This window comes from Barbatula barbatula, assembly GCF_947034865.1.
Source record: "Barbatula barbatula genome assembly, chromosome: 23".
Taxonomy (NCBI): Eukaryota; Metazoa; Chordata; class Actinopteri; order Cypriniformes; family Nemacheilidae; genus Barbatula; species Barbatula barbatula.
This window is the reverse complement of record NC_136786.1, coordinates 15,069,871-15,089,855: the sequence shown is the minus strand read 5'-3', so window position 1 is coordinate 15,089,855 and position 19,985 is coordinate 15,069,871. Positions and strand designations below refer to the sequence as shown.

At 39.0% G+C, this 19,985-nt stretch overlaps 1 protein-coding gene across 2 annotated transcripts in view; it reads right to left on the bottom strand.

The window, feature by feature from the left end:
• The window catches only part of ctnnd2a (catenin (cadherin-associated protein), delta 2a), a 171,657-nt gene that overhangs the window by 70,603 nt on the left and 81,069 nt on the right, over positions 1 to 19,985 (bottom strand). For both annotated transcript variants that reach the window (XM_079488368.1, XM_079488367.1), the window contains exons 7-8: positions 17,274 to 17,465; positions 7,214 to 7,454 (exon numbers count right to left, since the gene is read on the bottom strand). In XM_079488368.1, coding sequence (XP_079344494.1) covers positions 7,214 to 7,454; positions 17,274 to 17,465 — 433 coding nt within the window. The remainder of the gene's footprint in view (positions 1 to 7,213; positions 7,455 to 17,273; positions 17,466 to 19,985) is intronic.

The window sequence follows — 19,985 nt, the reverse complement described above, 5'->3', positions numbered from 1 at the left end:
TTTCACTTTTGTAATGTGAAAAGTTAACACAAATTGTTTTGTTTTGATTTAGAGCAGTGAATAACTGCTATTAAAATATAATAGGGTATCACTGTTTATTACTGATTTAAAGGTTCCTAAACTCTTAAAATGATTTCGATATACAGTTCACACAACACAAGATTGGCCCCTCTGTATTAATTGTGGCCCCTCTTGTGCCCCCCTGTTGAAAAAATCCTAGAATCGCCCCTGCAGACCGGTGATTTATAAAGTCAACGCTATTGTCGTGATTCTGTCCTTCTGGTCATGAGTTTTCTAGTTCTCTGGACAGAATCGTGACAATACTATGTCTTTTGAGATTGTTGTGTTATGTGTGGAGACACGTGGCAATGGTTGTGACTTTGCGGCTTAGCCCCGCCCCCTTGTTTCCCATAATCTTGGCTTTAGTGTTTGATTCCTGTCACCTGCCCATCACCAGCCCTATGTGATCATCCCTTTGTTAGGTTCCCTTTATAATGCCCTTGTGTCCTCTGTCCCTCCCCGGTTCGTTGATCATAGTTTGTCCGTATTGTTCTTGAATCCCAGTGGAATATAACCCAAGGAATTATACCTCGTTCTTGTCTTGTCTTGCCTTGAGTGTTTTGTGGTTTTATTATTTTATTATTTTGTCTTTAGGACTTTGCTTGTTGTGTCTCCTCACGGGATGTTTTCGTTTGAAGCCTTGTTTTTTTATTTATTGTTTGCCCCATCGTGGGTTTTTGGTTTAATAAATAGATTTTTCCCAGTCCCCAACGTTTTTATTCTAGATTAGAGGCATTTACAGTACTGTATTTGCTTGTAATACTATTTGCTTGGTCATTGCAACACAATCAAATACGTCCTTTTTTAACCTGGATTCTGGAATTATGGAATTATTCTACAATTATGCAAAACAGTGGTCAAGTAACACCATATATACTGTACATACATATACTTTATATATATTTATACAGTAAAAGCAACTTAATACTTGATATAATATCCCTTTAAAAGCCATACAGAAGTATCTGAAGAGTGACCTCTATTTACAAAGATCCTCCACACAATAATACAAGCCACCCTTTGAAGAGCCTTGCAGGTTTCTCTTCATATATATATAACAATCTTTAACCACCCCTTTAAGAACCCCTTTCCCGCACAAACACAAGATGTTTATCTGTAAAGCACAGTATGCATTTCTATATGTCAATGCCGCTATCTCAAGTAGCAAATATTGGTACCTGAGTTGACAAGGACAGCGGTGGTTGTTAGAAAACATAGAACAGCTAAAGGCTCTTTGGTGTAGAGTAATAATGACAGTTGAGGAGGAGGTTTGGACCTAAGCTTTGATCAATAGGAGGGGAAGGCGAAGGGCAGACCCCTTTTTTCTGAAGGCAATCCCTCCTTTTCAGCAGCTCTGCAAGTATACAGCATCAAATCAATAAGCTCTACTCAATCACACTCATTTATCTTCATCCCTAGGTCTCCATTCTTCATCGACACTCTTGTCTGCCTGCTCTGTGAACTGCAGAAGGCTCATAACTTCATTTATTGCTCCACATCAGCAACTGTAATGTGTGATAATGTCTACCAAAGAGCGAAAACCAATTCACCGCAGGTGCCCTGGTGCATCCCGGTCCTGGCGCAAAAAAGCATTTTATAGCACATGTGAGACATATATTTAGCCGCACGATGATTACTGATATCTTGCTAAAGTGTTTCATAAGACAGATTTGCATATTGTATGCAAATAAAATTTCCAAACCTCCGTCTTAAACATATATTTGGAGGCAGTTTGTCTAGCAGCCTGTTAGTAGCGGCAATTACGGATTTCACACAACTCTGATAACTGTAGTGTGCTGTGGATAACAATTGAGAAAGTTTTGACACTCCGAGAAACATTCTGTCAAATCGGTATTTACAGTTACTCAGGGTGTTGTCAGTAATGCGCACGTCTGTGCTTCCAGCCATGATTCCCTGTGTCTTTCGAAAACCAAAAGCTTGTTTGTGTTTAATGTTCACATTGCTTTACATAGTATTAGTGTGTTCTTACATGTCTACATTTCCTACCCATGGTAAAAAAATCTGGCATTATTTATTTATATGTATTGTTCAAAACCTTTGTGACTTTCTATGTACAGTATTGTGGAACACAAAAGAAGATATTTTGAGAAATGTGTCCGTGGTTTTGTGTCCATACAATGGAAGTCAATAGGGGGCAATGTTGTTTGGTTACGAACATTCTTAAAATTATCTTCTTTTGTGTTCTATCGAAGAAAGAAATTCATACAGATTTGAAATGACAGAAGGATGAGCGAATGATGATCTTTGGGTCAACTATACCTTGACAAGTCTTCATAAGGATGCTACTAGAAGAAAATACAATAAAATATGATTTCTGTATAGCAGTAGCGGCGCCAGGATTTCGATTGTAGGTGGGCCTCCAGAAAACTGGATGGGCCAGTTAAAATAAGCCCAAAAAACGGGTTCCCCTTTATCTCCTTTCAGCGCTTTGGACAGAGGACAGCGACTCAGTAGTCAGTCATAGCTACCGTGTGCAAAGAAAAACTTGGCTAGGCTACAGAAAAAAAGAGAGAAGAATAAAAAAGAAGAAAAAGTAGCGGCTAGTTTTTCTTCTTTTTTTTCTTCTCTTTTTCATTCATTGAGCTTGCTTGAAAAGCTTGCGCGCCAATGTCATTCATTTCATTGGATCACTAGCTGGTGACGATGCAGCCTGTGGGCGGGCTTAAGAGTCCACACGTGGGGTAGAAGGTTAGGCTTGTTTGAGATGAGCAAAATCTGCGCAGAACCGATCACCGGTGATCACCGTGAGATGCATGCCGGTTAGCAAAGTATCCGAGTTACGTCCGCCTTGCTCTGACCTCATGCTGACGTGTGCCAAAAAACTCTCGCGACAGCGAGGCGGCTGTGTCGGATTGAGCAGTCGAGCGCAGTTGCTCTCCACCGACTGTGCTACTCAAAAGCATGATGGGAAACGACTGACTGAAGACACAGCTCCGTGCTCATTGGCTGAGAATGTCAGCTGATATTTTTTTCCCCTTAATTCTAAGAAGTCCATTACCTATAGCCTAATACGATTTACTTTTTCTATAGTACTTAGTAATTAGGACATGTTTTATTTTTATTTTCTTGGTTTGAAGTGAAGTCCTGTTGGTTTTAATTTTCTCTTTATTGAGAGATGTGTATTCTCTTTATACATTGACATTTTTGTACAACATTATTCCATTAAATAAATTAGTCAATCCATCAATACATGCATACATCTAATGTGACTGTTTTACAATTAGGCCTCATGTTTGTGTTTTTATCCGATATCTTTATTTGGATATGTCTGATTCCAGGAGTGCAATAAACAAAACCCACACATGCTCATTTCTTAATTTAGAATGTGTTGTTGTTTCATATTATTTTTTAAGAATAATTTGCAGCACACACTTTTCCTAATCATTAAACATGAATTGAAACTTACATTAAGGTGACAAACAATTGTGTAATATATTTATATGGAATATTTGTCATGTAAAAAAGGGATAGTTCACCCAAATAACTTTAATAATAATAAAAACAATTTTCTTTGGTGCTGAATTATCTGCAGTCAGGACTGTTTATTTTTTACTCGACATTAATTTCATTAGATGCAAGTTGCAATACCACTCTAGATCAGATCGATTTATATCCCTACCATTTACTGAATAAGCCATTTTAAGTAATGAGCACTGTTCACCTTCGGTGATTCTCCTCATCATAACCATCTTCGTGTAAAAACAGTGGTATTTCAACTGCATCAACTTCGTCTGCGATAAAGAACGCGAACGCGATCTCTTCCATTGTTGACGTTTGCAGTCCACAACACAGCGAGATTCAGAAAGTGTCCGGCTTGCCTGCACTTTTTTTCACTCCTCCCCTCACTGTAGCCGCCTACTCTCACCTATATTTCAGGCGAGGCAAGGCGCATCTCAAACAAGCCTATTCTCTTAGCCGCTGAAAGCTTTCCTCGGCCTGGGTGAAAATGGGCGGGCCCACACCTCAAATGGGTGGGCCCAGGCCCACCCGGGCCCAATGGTAGCGCCGCGGCTGCTGTATAGCTACATTACACGCAGTACAAAATATGAAATTAAAGCTTTATGTTTAAACACATTCAAATGTCCCACGGATAAAAAAACTGATTTAAATGGGTCTGGTTTCAAAAATGATAAACCAGCATTAAAACCAGAAGTAACCATTAGATGCCATGAGCTGCCCTTAGGTGAAAAGGTGAAAAACAGTGTCTTTATGTCATTTTGAATAGCTTAGCATTTCACCCAAGGACATGCTTTGCCCTTAAACATTCCTGCAAAAATAAGTTAACACTTTTCAGTATTGCTTTACATTTGCCATGGGCTGAAAGTGTCTAAACTTATCACAAGCTGTAGCACTTGTGTCTGTGTGCGGTTAGCGTACCTGTCCTCCTACATCACTTCATCTCTGGAGAGCAAACACCAAAATAGACTAGAAACAGCCTTCATTACTTGAGTCATCACTTGCTTACAAACTCTTACCACAACTGTAAACATGGATGCAATGAAATAGGTAATTTCATGCTTAGATTAAATTTGTGTCAACTGTGGGAACATGTCCTAACGCTATCCACTTCTTCACCCTCAACAGATTAAATGCGCAGTTTCCACTGCCAATACGAATTGGTTTTCAAATCTGATCTTTATATGACTTAGAAAGTAGAGTCTGTTTTCTTCTGTTCAGACAGAGTCTTCCGTATGCATTGAATAAATTGAAATAGTATTGGTGATGACGTGAATGTCAGCATATTGCCATTAGAAACGGATTAAAGCTGCAATCACTGTTTTAGGGTAAATGACAAATGTATTATTGAGCAAGAACATAAACAAATTAGTGTTCAAAACTATCCCCTTATCTTACCATTTTTTCACAACGGTCAACCTTTTAATAACGGTTTATAAGTTAAAGGAATAGTTCACCTTCAGAAGGAATATTCTGTCATCATTTACATGCCCTTTTTTGATTACATTTAGTAATTTAGCAGACGCTTCTATACGAACGACTTACAGGGAACAATAAGCGATATGTCATACAGTAATCTGTCATATTACCAAGATTTTTCTAAATCTTCTTTTGTGTTTTGCAAAAGAAAGAAAGTAACACAGGTTTAAAATGACAACAGAATGTATATTTTGAAGGTGAACTGTTCCTTTAAGCCGTTGGATACAGTTTTGCAGGAATCGTAAGTTTGACTTTACAGTATTTGACTCCCACCTAAAGCCAAAGATGTAAAGTAGCCTGTAATATTATTGTTCTTTTTTAACAGAGATTCAGATATAACCATTCAAAGTTACAGATTGCACCTTAAAGTAATTTCTTCTGCATCAACCTATTAAATTTTATCTTTTGTGCTACCATTGGTTTTTGGATCAAACCCAACATGACTGGCTGTATTTACTTTCATATTGACATTACATTGACATTTAGTCATTTAGCAGACACTTTTATCCAAAGCAACTTACAAAGAATTCAAGGAGCAATAAGCGATATGTCATAAAAGAGCAATAGTACGATAGGTGTAAACTAATACAAAGTTATTAGTTTCAACAAACTACCTATTGAGAGAAGAGAGAGGGTTAGTGTACATGTTTTTTTTTTTCATTTGTCTGTCAAGTATTCACAGAAGAGATGGGTTTTAAGTAGTTTTTTGAAGGTTGTGAGAGATGTGGTTCACCGGACCAAGTTAGGCAGAATGTTCCATCAGGAAGGAGTTGTGAAGGAGAATGAGCGGGAAAGTGATTTAATGCCCTTATTAGAAGCCAATACGAGGCGCCGTTCATTTGCTGAACGCAAGGTTCTAGGGTGTAGGAGTGTATAAGGGTGTGAAAGTATGCCGGTGCAGATCCAGTGATAGTCCAGTAGGAACTGTTGCAACATGGGGTGTGCCAGAAACACAAATAGTTCTGTCTTGGCCGGGTTCAGCTGGAAGTGATGCTCTTTTATCCAAACTGAGATGTCATCTAGGCAGGCTGTTATGCGAGCTGCTACTGTACTCTTGTTTGGTTGAAATGAGATGTCAATGTGGGTGTCGTCAGCATAACAGTGATACGAGAAGCCCTGTGCCTTATGGTGGGTCCTAAGGATGTCATGTAGATGGAAAAAAAGCAGTGGTCCAAGCACCAATCCCTGAGGGACCCCAGTGATCATGTGGTGATGATAAACAGCACCACACAAGCTCAAAGACAATCTAGTTGCAATTGCCTTCAGAAGCCCTTCCAGGATCAGTTATCAGCATATGTCTGCTGAAATATGTGTTTCCAGTCCTCATTAATGATCTATTGTCAAGTATTTCAGGCCAAGCTACTTCTCTAAATGCAGCACTATAGAGACAAGTGGCCAATTGACATTAACATGTGATCAACACCAGTTAAGAGACAAAGCAAAAATAATATATTAGTGATTTAATTAATAGGATCACATGTAGTAATCTAACCTCTTCAAAATAAACGTTACTGAGAATGTGTGAAGCTGAACAAAATAATGAATAATTGAAAAATAATAATACATTTAGGATTTTTATTTAACATGTTTTTAATTACAGTGTTTTTTAATATGTGGATTGATTTAGCCATCAGTGCTTAATTAGCAGGGCAAGGGTTCGGGATTTGAACAAAAACTTTTGATATCGTTCTTGTCTGTATTTGATATTGTTCTTGTCTGTATTTCTTTGCTCATCAGTTAGTTGTAATGCACTATACTACATTTAACAATGCAAGTGTCCTAGAACTCTCAAAAGACATTATATAACAAAACCTATTATTTCATGGAATGATAGTAATGGAATGATATTTTAGAGTTGAACATATTGCCACAGAAGCATCAGCTAACAACTTTTCTTGTAAGTCTTAAGTGCTGCATAGGTATATGTTCAATGTCATATTTTCTATTGCCACATCTATCTGTGTAGCACAAGATTTAATGAATGTGCTCTATAATCAGTACAGGGCCCTTTAAAAACACCCGTCAGCTCCTGACTTTACATTGTACTTTAGTCAGTAAACCCTACTCTAAATCAACACAAATACACAAACTTAATAAACAATACCCTACAGAAAAAAACCCATACACCTGCCTCCTCTAGCTGTGATCCCATCGATACGTTTGTATTTTCTGACTCAGAAATAGCATGCATACTAACCTGGGATCCTTCTGTATGCTGTCTATAGAGGGAGAGCGTGCAAGGTTGCCCTCTGGTGGCAGGGCTGGACCCGACTTGCTGTAGGGTGACTCAACGGACGAGCAGTATGGCAAGGTGCGGTAAGAGTCAGCGTAGTTGGCGCCCTGGCCGGAGGAGTAGCCACCCCGAGGAAATGTCCCTGTGGCATTGTGACTTCCTGTTCTCTGCAAGGGTACGGAGTCAACACCAGGGGAGGACGGGGCTATGGCAGGAGAGTAGGGACAAAACAAGAAGTTCAGGACCTGCTCACAGAACTGGTTGACTAGGTCTAGGTAAAGGAACAATGACGTGAAAAACGACAAGACACAGAAACATGACCGAATGAAAGAATGACAGAAAAGGAGAAATCAGGGGAAAGAGGAAAATAGACAAGTAAGAACAACAGCATTACCAATAGACTTCACAACAAGCACGTGATGTTGAGACAAGTTAATAAAATCAGGGCAAGATATAAGTACATGAATACAGGGTCCAAAATTACCATTCACCAGCATTTACTGTCAGGAAATATTTCTAACTGGCTTTTAAACTACTTGGCAGTGTTTTTGATGTATACATCAGCAACTGTGGCTTTACGGATATTGCAAAAATCTGTGAAAAATAACAAATATCCACAAGGATGAAAAGATAGTCAATGCATCAATGCTTGAAAACCCACAATCCAAGATAAGATCACAGACCACGTCATACCCTTTGATGTCCATTCAGTCTGACCTACCTCAACACTTATTTCCAAAAGCAGAACATTTTAACCGCATGGGTTTTTAACAGTGAGGTTCTATACGAGGGCAGTGTGGCAGACGCCGTCGGCTAGACAGCCGGTGGAGCATCTCATAAATTCAAACGGCGAGACGATCAATGGCAGGGTTCTGAGTCTTTACCACAACAGTGCCAGCGAGGCCGTAAAACCAAACTATTAGTCACCAATCACAAAGTGCACCCTGGGAAAAAAAAGGTTCAATGTATCTTCGCAGACCATCTATGACTCTTTAGATTCCTTTGGAGAAAATGTCACACTCACTCAGTGTAGGCTAACGATAATTAGACAGAGTGTGAGATTAATGGAGTCTGGTGGAAACGGAGAAGCGGAAAAAGGAGAGCGCATGAGTGAGAGACATCTCTGGAGAGATCTAAAAACAGAGGGGTGGGGGGCTGGAGAGAGAGAGATACATACAGACAAACAGACAGACAGACACACACTGACAGACGGACAGACAGACAGATCGATCATTTGAGGTTTATTGCTGAAATAATTGAATTTACAGATGCTTGACCTGCATACAGATGTCTTAAGCAAGTGAAAATCTATGCGTATGTCAGTACTCAGTTTTCTTAGAAAACATAGTAATTCGACCAAAAATATATGTAATTAAAAGCAATGTGTCGTGTGCAATATCTGTGCAATCTAGACGGATCAAATAGTCTCAGTGAGACTGTGAAACACAAAAATAGAGCTACATTTGAATGAACTATGTTGTAATGAAATAATGAAATGCAATGCGTATCTATGTCTTCTTGACACACTTTTACAATCTAATAGGTTCAACGACATAATGGGATGAATTCAACAAGTCTGCACACAGAAATTTATCACAAAACATTTGACTCACTAAACTAATTAAAATGAAGCTTTGGGCATGAAATAACACAGCGTTGAATTTAAACATAGACATTATTTTCAGCACAAGCACAACACCTTTATGTAATTAAGCTCGATTGTTGAGCTTCTCTATTTTCCTTTTAAAATGAATGTTGTTGTATTGTATAACAGCCTGTGAAAAGCACCAATTTCGTGGGCGTGTTCGCTTATTTGCACAACTTCTTCAGCAATTCACAATAAAACAAGTCTCTGAATGAACGGCACTAATTCATTCCTGGTGAACTCCCCTAAACAAACCTGTTCGCCCCATTGAACTGAGCCGGCGAATACACTTTATGGTTATGAGGTGCTGTCACTCCGCCACAGTGGGAGAGTGACCTTTAGATTCTATTAGCTTATCTTATCAGAAAGGGTGTTTATTACGTGACCCTTACATGGACAAGGGCTTTCGTGTGAGATAAACACACACAAACCCAAATGGCGGCACAAAGCATGAGGCGGATAACATCTTGCATAAAATCTCGACAACTTCGACTCGTCTCATATCTATTACTTGTCATCACCTATTGTAAACAACGCGAGTGCAGAAAGTAATAACTGCCAAATATGAGACTGCATATATTTTCTGTATAAAATGATAAATGGCCCTATAAAGGGTTCCGTGTCTTACAATACAGCAGGTGTTTATTAACTCGCGGTAGGATTCTCAGACAATTTAACGGTCAGTTCCAGCGTCCACCCAATACATCTCTGTATGACGTTATACGCAAACTACTCTGGGGATCAGAGTAATAGCTATGGAGGATGGTTTTTCATACCGGTGGAGATTAATTTAGACTATATTCATACAGTGAGTGTTCATTCTTGAGAATTGCACAAAGCCCGGTGCAATGGCTGGTTAAAACTCCTCTCTGGAGTCACATTGTGAGTTTACCCAATCCTGGCTTAAACGGTGACTCTTATTAATTTGGTAGAGAAGCTGTTACAGAGGGCTGATAATGTGAGTTCTGCTATTTCCAGACAACAAGGTTTGTTGGTGTTATTGTTGAATGAAGTAAGCCATTTTACTATGTTCTGCTTTCTGTGACACTCTACACGTTCTTTCATTAGGCCAGTTTAAAGAACACTTTTGATTAACAACCGTTTCCTGCACATGGCAAATAATAAATACAAAAGTACTGTGTCGGGACGAGTGCCGTGAGGGATAGGCGCGAGGCCGGTAATGTGAGTGTGTGTGCACCGATCTCGCATCTCTCACGGAGGAGCTCAGGAAGCATAAGAGAGGAGTGACAGGAGTGTATGACGAAAGGGGACCGGGCCCGGACATGGGTTAAGTTTGTGTTTATAGTTTCGTGGTCTCTTACTTCCGCGTTTGCTATTTGTTTATTTAATTAAAGTTCGTTAAATGTTCGCCGGTTCCCACCTGCTTCCTTCCTTTTATGGAACTTTGTTACATACTGGGATGGCCCAGTTCTTTCTTTTGCAGAACAAAAAAGAAGATATTTTGAAGCATGTTGGTAACCAAACAGCGAAAGTGCTGAATATTTGCCTACAATTGCAACAATGGTTAAAAAATATGGCCACAAAAGCTTTTTCTTTTAACAGGTATTTCAAATACTTAAAATATGAGACAAATAAAAAATCAAGACACACATGAAAGAGACATTGACGTTACTAAGTGCATTTTCCAGAACAGAGGGTGAATATGAAACTCAATCTTTCTCACGAATCACATAAAACACACACCCCTCCTTCTTCAATCTATCCTAGGTTTCTAATCTTCTCTTTCACAGAGGCTTCGAATTTTCTATAGGTTGGATAATTGCCTGTTTAAATTACCTGACCTTTCAGATAGGAATCAAGAGAGCCAGCACTTCCTTAGGGTTGGCATCATTAGATTCAGTTCTCTAATCCACTATAATATGATCATAAACAAACTGCCCTTTCGTTTTTCGCCAGGCTGCGTTGCCTAGCATTCTTTTGCCTCTGCGTGAAATGACACCCTGCCAAAGGTCACGCCCATTCAACAGAAGCATATTGATGTGCAGAAAATATGTGCAATACAATTAAATAAGTACTAGCTATATATAAAGAGTGGAATCTGACTGCTAGAAAACCTAAGCATCAAAGTTCAGCATGAAGCAAATTTCACTCTAGCAATACAATACAGCCATGAATGCCACAAGGCTGTGTTTATCCTTAAATATAATACCCAGGATTTTCCAATAGAGACAACCATGTTATTTGGATAAAATTATATGACGCGCTTTAGCTGTTGTGTGCAGTGCTAATGCGCTGCAATTTCATGGGCTGTCTAAGCAGTTCAGATTCAATTGTGCATCTGTTATATTGTGTCAGCTATTCTACCTGCTAGAGTGCTTTATTTCTTATTATAAAGAATACGGGTCCACTTTAGGAGGCTGGTAAATCAGTACAATTGCTAATTCCAGCTGTGCTAAAATATGCTATATAGCAAGGTCTATAATGAAACTGCTTAAAAATATTGTCTTAATGTCATTGTTAATGTCTTATTTTAATATGCATGAATATAGTGATGTCTAGAGGACATTTGGCACAACAGCATGCATGAGAGGACCGAACCCTCAAAGCACCTCTAATATATGGAGACTATTTTAGTGTGTTCTAAATGCTTTCCGTTTGTTTTTAAATCTGCTTTTTAAAAACTCATCATCAGAAAGGTCCACCTGTCCATGAAGCGTGGCATCAGTTCTGGCTGGTCACGTGAGTCAAGCTTGCATCAGCCGATCACACCAGGTGCAGCTAATCAACGTTAACCAATAGTCATACAACACATATTAGACTGTGTGCTTTTTAAGTTGCCTTTTTTTTGCACCTTATCAGCTGCTTAATAATGTCGCACTCAAAACCCACCTCCATCTCCTCCGTATCTCCGTAATTTAATCCTCATCATGAACTGTTCTTGTTTCCCAAGGCTGCATGGACAGGGGCAGAGCTTGCCCAGAACAGTTTATTTCTGCCAACTTTATTGCTATTATTTAAATATTTGTTGACAGTGCTCCTGACAGAATTCCCTTTGTGCCGTTAAAGGGCTGACCGTGGAATTGCTGCTTGCAGCTATATTTTTTCTTACAACGTTTGCACTTTAATTGCACTTTTATCTTGTCCTGTTGCTTTAAGAGCCAACTTGTGTTTCTTGTCATTGCCTGCTAATAATTTTTTCATGTGTTTAGAAGTTGCAAGTTGACAAGACATCAAATTCTAATAAAATATTGTTGTTTAGCTATCTGCATATACTGTAGTTTAGCCAGACTTTTAATGAGAATCAAACTGCTGCCAAGAAAACTTTACTAATCTCTAATGCATTATTATTTCTTAAAATGTTTTACACACACACATATATATATATATAACTTGCTGCACTATTTAATTACCTATTACTGCAGTTCATCCATGAAATCTGGCCACATTCATTCTGTACTCGATATAATTAGTTGTCAGTTTGGATACTTTATCATGCAAGAGCTGACTATTGCTGACTCGTGTTGACAAATATATCTTTCAGAACATATTACTTCATATAACATTCTTCAAAGGCGTTGCTCCCTAAAAAAGATATTACACTTACCTTAGTTACCTTAACTTAACTTCCGTCTGAATATGAAACCAAATAATAGTGAACTGTTAATCAACTGCTATAATAAATACGATTTATACAGTCATTGGTTTATTGGCAAGGTTTACAGTTTTAACATAAACCCTGTACTCTCAGAATCACAGATTCTCCTATTTAATTCAGGACCCAGACTAAAGAAGATTCTGTGTGTTTACAAATTCTAATTTTATGCTGCACTACTCTCTCACCAGCGAGACCAGCGCTTTAAGACCCGCTCCCTTGTGACACACTTCTCATGTGCGTCTTATGAAGAGGAAATCTCTAAAGACCAGCCCGAGCAGAACTATTTTAGCACTTTATCTTGTTTATGATGTACCGATTATACAGTATATCTGGAACAGTCTACTGTATTGAGATACTGCAAGTCAAATTGAGCATCTCAATGGGGAATTTAAAGCTGATCTCCATAAATTATACATATACTGTACTGTACCGCTAGCAATTAACGCATCCTGAAAGCTCAGCGAAAACGGAAATGTCATAATTTTTTCGTAAAATGCACAGGTATTACAGATGCCAGAATGACTTGGGAAAATGAGGTCAGGTTGCAGCTCAGCGGGCGAGATGAAATTTGGAGAGATGAAATGACTGTATTTTAATGGTCTAATAACAATGATTTCTTTGGAGGTTAACATTTCTATTGATTTAATAGCTGGCGAGTCACATGACACAGCGCAGTATATACAACTCAAGTGACGGGGGAAGTGCTTCGAGATTCAAACATTTCCCGCACAATGGTTGAGCGATGACAAAACTCCTCAAGTGCCACTAGACTCTCGAATGGAGGCTTGCGTATTCGCCGAGGTAAAATCAAGGCCTTCCTCAGTTCCATTCTTCTCTTCTGAAGCCCCCCGGCAGCTCTCATTGGGGTATTGCAGCTCATTCTTTCTACATATCAAACAGATTCAGTAAAAGAGAAGAATAGGCTTAATCGCTTTATGCAAATGAGTCCCCTTTTGTATCATATTAGTCATCCTTTATGATGGAATTCCGTGAGATATGGCAAAGCCACAATGTTTTGGTAATGGCAAAGCCAAAGTCTCTCGCTCTCTCTCTCTTTTGCAAAAGTGCAACCGGTTATACAGGGATGTGAACAGAAAAGCCCCATTTGATAGAGCACTTCCCTCAAGCTTGGGTTAATTCCTCGTTCGGTTCCAAAATGAGTCTTTTCAGCACATTTTTAACAGCATATGCTGTTCTCGCCGTTCCTCTCGCACAAAGCCTAATTAACTTTATGAAGTTTGAATTTCAGAGCTGAAAATGTATGAGGGCTTCTGCAGCAGAATGAAAGGCCGTGAGGAGCTTAATCATATTCATATTATCTGGAGCTCTGCGCGAGATTATACCAGATTCCAGGACAGGCGGACTTGTGATGAATAATATACTCAGCAATAAAGGGAATCAATGTACTGTAATAATGTTGTTTTTGCGTTAATGCTGGATTCATATTTGATGATTATGTTTAAAATATTGAACTGTTAGGATGAATCTCATTACACCTGTCAAGAACATGTCATATATATTCCTGAAATTACATTTAAACAATCACATTTCATATTGAGTTAGAATGAAGTCAGGCAGAGTCACTTTCTTGGTGTTGTGACATCATTACTTTTATTACTTTAATATACTAATTATTTTGTCTAATACAATTGTTGTTATTTCGTAAATTATTTAGGTACACAGTACAACAAATGCTAAATGGATGTATAAGTATTTTACTATTTATTTTTACAAAAAACTAAATTTTGCATTAAAGTAATGAACCCGAATACGAAAATTTTGTAACAATGAAACAAATGGGTTCTAATATTGGGATTTATTTTCTTCATGTGAAGTACAATTTCTTATTTTTGTGTAATCTGGACACGCTCCTGGTCGCTGTTGTGTACCTTAACTTGACAAAATATATTTTTGAAAGAATGTTGCTGAAATAGCCCAGTCCTTTTCTCGTGTGCACAAAAGTCACCATGGAGAGCACTGCACCAAAGACAAAATACCTGCAGTGATATACGTTTTTCCCAAAAAGTGCAAGACTACACAAAATTGAAGGGTAGAAAACTGCCCAGCGGTCCACCTCACCCTCCCTAATCTTCGCATGACGGTGTCTGCCCAAAAACACTCTGATTGTTTGTGTCATTTCCACCCAGGGATGTTAGACAAGACAGCCTTCCAAAACAATACCATCTGTCCCAGTCCCCAAAAAATAAGATCATAAATAACTCGTTCCCTCTATCTTCCAAGGGATAGTTCACTCCAAAATACAAATCTTCTCATCATATAACACCTGTATATGACTCTTCTGTGAATCACAAGAGAAGATATTTTGAGAAATGTCTGAAAGGCTTTGTGTTCACACAGTGGAAACCAATGGGGGCCAGTGATGTTTGCTTACCAACATTCTTGAAAATATCTTCTTTTGTGATCTGCAGAAGAAATAAAGTCATACAGGCTTGGAATGACACAAGGTTGAGCGAATGATGACAGAATTTACATTTTTGGGTGAACTATCACTTTAATGAACAAGCTTTTTTTAAGAGAACAGAGATGTCCATACTTCAACCGTAGATCTAAAGAGCCACTTGGCGAGCCATAGCAACACAGTGCAGAATAGGGCAATAGCGAGAAAACGGAGGTCAATGAGAGCAGGTGATGAGACATCAAACGTAAGCTTGCATGGATCCTCATTAGCGACCTTTCATAAACAACTGCTTCACTCTCAGGAACTTCATCTGTGAGTCGACCTTGATCAAACACAAGCCGCTTTGTAGGCGTAGCAATGTTTGAGAATGAGAATGAGACTTGGTCAGGCATCTCAATGTCATTCTGAGCGCTATCATAAAGTTTCAGACACCGTGAGCGACATCTGAAATCTGCTGCTGGGAAAATGCCTGTTTACTATCAGGGTGCAACTGCAGTGCTTCAGTTCTGAATGACTAGCGATGATCTGTCATGAAAATGTGCAAAAAAGGAGAAAAGTGAGAAAAGCAGAGCATGCCGAACATATGGTTGCTATTTGTTAATATTTTTTACAGTTGTTGCAAGGGGAGCACTTAAAATATACATTCATTTTATTTGATCTATTTCAAAATATACATTAATACCTGATATCTTTCAATCATTCAAGCATTAGGCGTTCTATACATTTTGGGATTTTATCAATTTCAACTGGATTTTAAAAGCATAAAAATCTTTCATTATTTAGTCACCCTCATGTCATTTCAAACCTGTATGATTTTCTTTCTTCTTCAGAAAGACATTTTAAGAATATTGGTAACCAAACAACAATGGCCACCCTTTCCCGACATTGCAAGCTCACAAAACTACTGAGACATCTCAAAACATCTTCTTTTGTATTTCTAAGAATTTTGAACAGCATTAAGGTAAATAAATGAGGAAGTTTTATGTTTAGGTCAAGAGTCCCTTTAAAAAATATACTCATTAGCATATATAAATTCCAAAGATGATGTCATAATAATACTGAATCTTGCACACTTTAAAAAAAGGTGCTACAAAAGGTTCTTCGATGCCATAGAAGAACCTTTTGGATCCATACAAAACCCTTAACATCTGAAGAACCTTTCTGTTTCACAAAAGGTTCTTTGAGGTGAAAAAAGGTTCTTCAGATTATAAAAAAGTAAGAAAGAGATGGTTCTTTGTGGAACCGAAAATGGTTCTTCTATGGCATTGCTGTGAAGTACCTTTTAAGCGCCTTTATTTTTAAAAGTGTACGCGAGTGAAACTACATGTTAGGTACACTACCCCTTTAATCAATGTTCTCAAACAGGGATAAATAACTTATATAGTGCAAGTTCTAATTCGGTTCCTTAAACGTGTAAACAGCTTTAGTTTAAATAATGAAGCAGTCAGACGGCCACTGGCACCCTTATGGATGCGTCACATCTTCAGACCTTTAGCTTTGGCTGGAAAACCTTTGCAATGAAACGGATTTAATTGCTTCATCTGCTTGTTTAATTGTGTAGCAAAGACAAATAACGGGCGAGCCATCCTTGTTGCGTTTTGTTTATCCAATCAAGCAAATGCGCTCCATTGTCTTTTAAAACACTAACATTTTAAGAGCGAACAAATAAAGGGCTGTGATATGTGAGTGTTTGCAGCAGAGAAAGCCAAAGGAGAAAGAGGGAGATCGAGAGAGTCATTTTCTCAGTCTGCTGATGCTGCTGTACCATTAAGCAGCGGCAACAATTTTGAAAAGGAATAAAATCTCAGAGGTCCTTTACAAGCCTCGCTTCTTAAAGGTCACTGAAAAACCACAGCAAGTGTACGGAATTACCACCATAGACCCCAATTAAAACAGACCACTTAGATTTTATCTGTGGAGTTGAGCCAGGTGACGTGGGAATGTTTTTGCATTGGGGTATTACAGCAGGCGAAACTAACCAGATTAACATGCTACACCTGACCCAAAATCAAGATAAGACGACAATGCGCTAATTGTAAAAGACTGTTGAGGTGGTTCATTGTGATATGCTAAGACACGTAAAACCCTTGGAGTCAAATCGCAGACAAACACTCACATACAACCACACAACGTCTGATCGTTCACAACCACAAGATTCATTCTAATGAGGTCATCGCTCTGCTAGCAAAAAACGTGTCCGATAGGGATAAATGCTCTCTAAGGAATTTGGCTCTCCTGCAGAATCCTAGAGGTTTGGGTACTTGGGGATTAACACACTTTACCACACAGACACAAATATGTGCAGAATAACATAAACAAACGGCGTGTGTACAGTAAACTTTACCTGTGTTATTCCGGTAGGTTCCAGTATGACCTGGAGGGAGCGCTTCTCCCTGACTCTGGCTCAGACTTCTCATCGGGACTTTCTGATATACTCTATCCTCATAAATAGGGTCAATGTGATGCTCGGGGGACTGCAGGGGCCTCAGTTGGGGGGCCAGGTCGGCGTGCTGACCGCTGTAGGAACCTCGAGATCCTGCGAGAGGTACAAAATATCTGTTAGGGTTTACAAGGTTTGTAATAACTTGAACTGCAAACCACATCCCTTACGAATGACTGACAGCAACACAGCTGTGTAATTGCATGAACTGGGATCATTACACGGATCCCAAAATGTACATACGCTGTCGGCAATACGCGCAGAGTTGCCAATCAAAACCTGTCAAAAGCATCTGAGAACATATTAGTCAATACTTTCCTCAATTACGGATGAAGAGCGCATGCCAGGCAGTCCAGAGAGCAAGAGGGAAACCGTGAACATGATAACTTTAAAATGGAAAACAAGGGATTGCTACTTGGCATTCACTCATACACATTGATCCACATCTCGGCCTACAGGGACTCAACACACCCACACGTCGAGGCACATCCATATCCTTCGAGTCACTGTGATTCAGTATTGGATGCTTTTTAGGATGTTAGGATCCAGGTTTTTATTGAACGACATAGATACTAAACAGCAAGAACAAAAGCGGAATGGGTATATTGATAATCCTCCAACCACTGCAATAGCCGAGCTGTTTTGGTCCCGGATCAACATAATTTTGCAAATGTTCTGAAAATAAGACGTTGTAGATAGAGAGGGCACCACATGTAATCACCTTATCGTGTCGGGCAGACAAATGGCTCTGATCCCTAATCTGATTCCTTGAGTGTTCTGAGAAGATCCATTGGGATGTATGCACAATAATTTAATATGGAGAATTCCGCTTTCACAAGTTACATTTTCCTCAGACCAGACAGGAAAAATCTATAGCATGAGATTCAGATTAAAAGACAAAGTTTTTCAGATACCATCAATAGTTGATGTGGGATGGGCAAAAAACCTGTAGTACTTCAATGGGGCTGTTTACCCTTTCATGCATGAACTATAATCTCAGAAAGAGGGAGAGAGAGTAATTTATCATTTTAAGATATTTTGAAGAATGTTGGTAACCAAACAACACGCATTTCATACTGGCCACGTTTCTGGAGTCGTGGCTCTCTGTCTTTTGCAAATATAACTAACAAGTTTGAACAAAGGGAGGTGGCGAAAAAGCGGCGCATCCTGTATTTTCCACGAGTTTTAAATGTTCATGGCCCCTAAACACCTTCATCAAGCATTTCTTCATTTCTTTCAAAAAGTGGTGGGGACATGTCCCACCCGCAAACTACACCTATACCAAAATTAGATACCATCTAATACTACAGCAAAAACGATTGACCTAACAAATTTAAAGTTCAAACGCTGTTTAAGACCAGTAAACAGTCTCTTTTTCGGGTTGCTCCCATTATGAGGGGACGCCACAGCTGTTTTTATGCTGCATGCAGTCAATAGCACAACATATAAATAAACAGAAATAATTCAACATTGCTATAAAATTTTACGCTTAATGGTGTTCAGATTCAGAAATAATCAAATGCAATAATCAAAATGCAAAATAATATTTTCAGATAACAGAAAGCATATTCTTCACTGTTACATATAATACAAACTACATAACTGACTGTTTTCCAGGATTTTTGAGCCCTGAGCTGATAGCATTCTAACGTTAATCTAATAAGGGACGAAATAAGCGCATGAAATTTACATATGAAAGCGAACGGAGATGGCAAAAAACATTTTGAAAGCCGAACACTGTAAGTGTGTGTTAGAAGTCTGAAATGGTGAGAAAACATTGTGCTTTGTACTTTTTTTTTGTCTTTAAACCAACCTTTTAGGTCTATAGCCGGTAAAGTAGAAATTCGACAAGCTCAAAATGCTTCACACCCCATTTACACCAGTATTTAACGTCATCCACTTGTGATCCGATCGACCAAAACGCATTTCAGGTGTAGGCTACAGATGCCCTGGCCTGAGAGGACAGGGGCACTTCAGGGGCCAATAAGATTTCAACTGGGGCCGGTGCCCCTCTGGCCCCACCCCTAGATCAGCCAGTGTAGAGGTGATAGAGCGAGACAAACAGATAAACGACATTCTGTCTAAACTAATCTTCAGTGCAAGCCCTAAAGTAGCTTGTTCCACTGCATGAACTCACAGCTTTTCACAGCCGATTCAGTGGCTAAACTCCTTGTCCAGGTAGAGAATTTGGACAGACAATTCAGTGGTTTCTGTACAGTCACCTATACAAAACACCAAAAAAACATTCCTTGTAGCAGTAAGCTGGCAAACAAGTGTAACATCCATTCCCTCACGCTCCCCATCCGCCTAATGATGAAATATCACATCTAAAAGAGTAATCCACAAGGCTGAATACATAGGTTTGCACATGTGGGTACAGCTCAGACAAGCGTTCTGAAGTACCTCTCCACTACTCACACGCCAGTTTTAATAGCACTTCAGGCAACTAAACATACGATTTGCTGTGTATTGTTACCCGTTCGCTGTTTTTAAGATAAGAGAATTTGACAGATGCCATGTAGTGTTGGATCTAGCATTATATGAAGTGTAGCTCTGTTGCTCCTGTTGTAGACTAGCCGTGTTCAAAACTGCAATGAAAAAGCTGATATAGACACA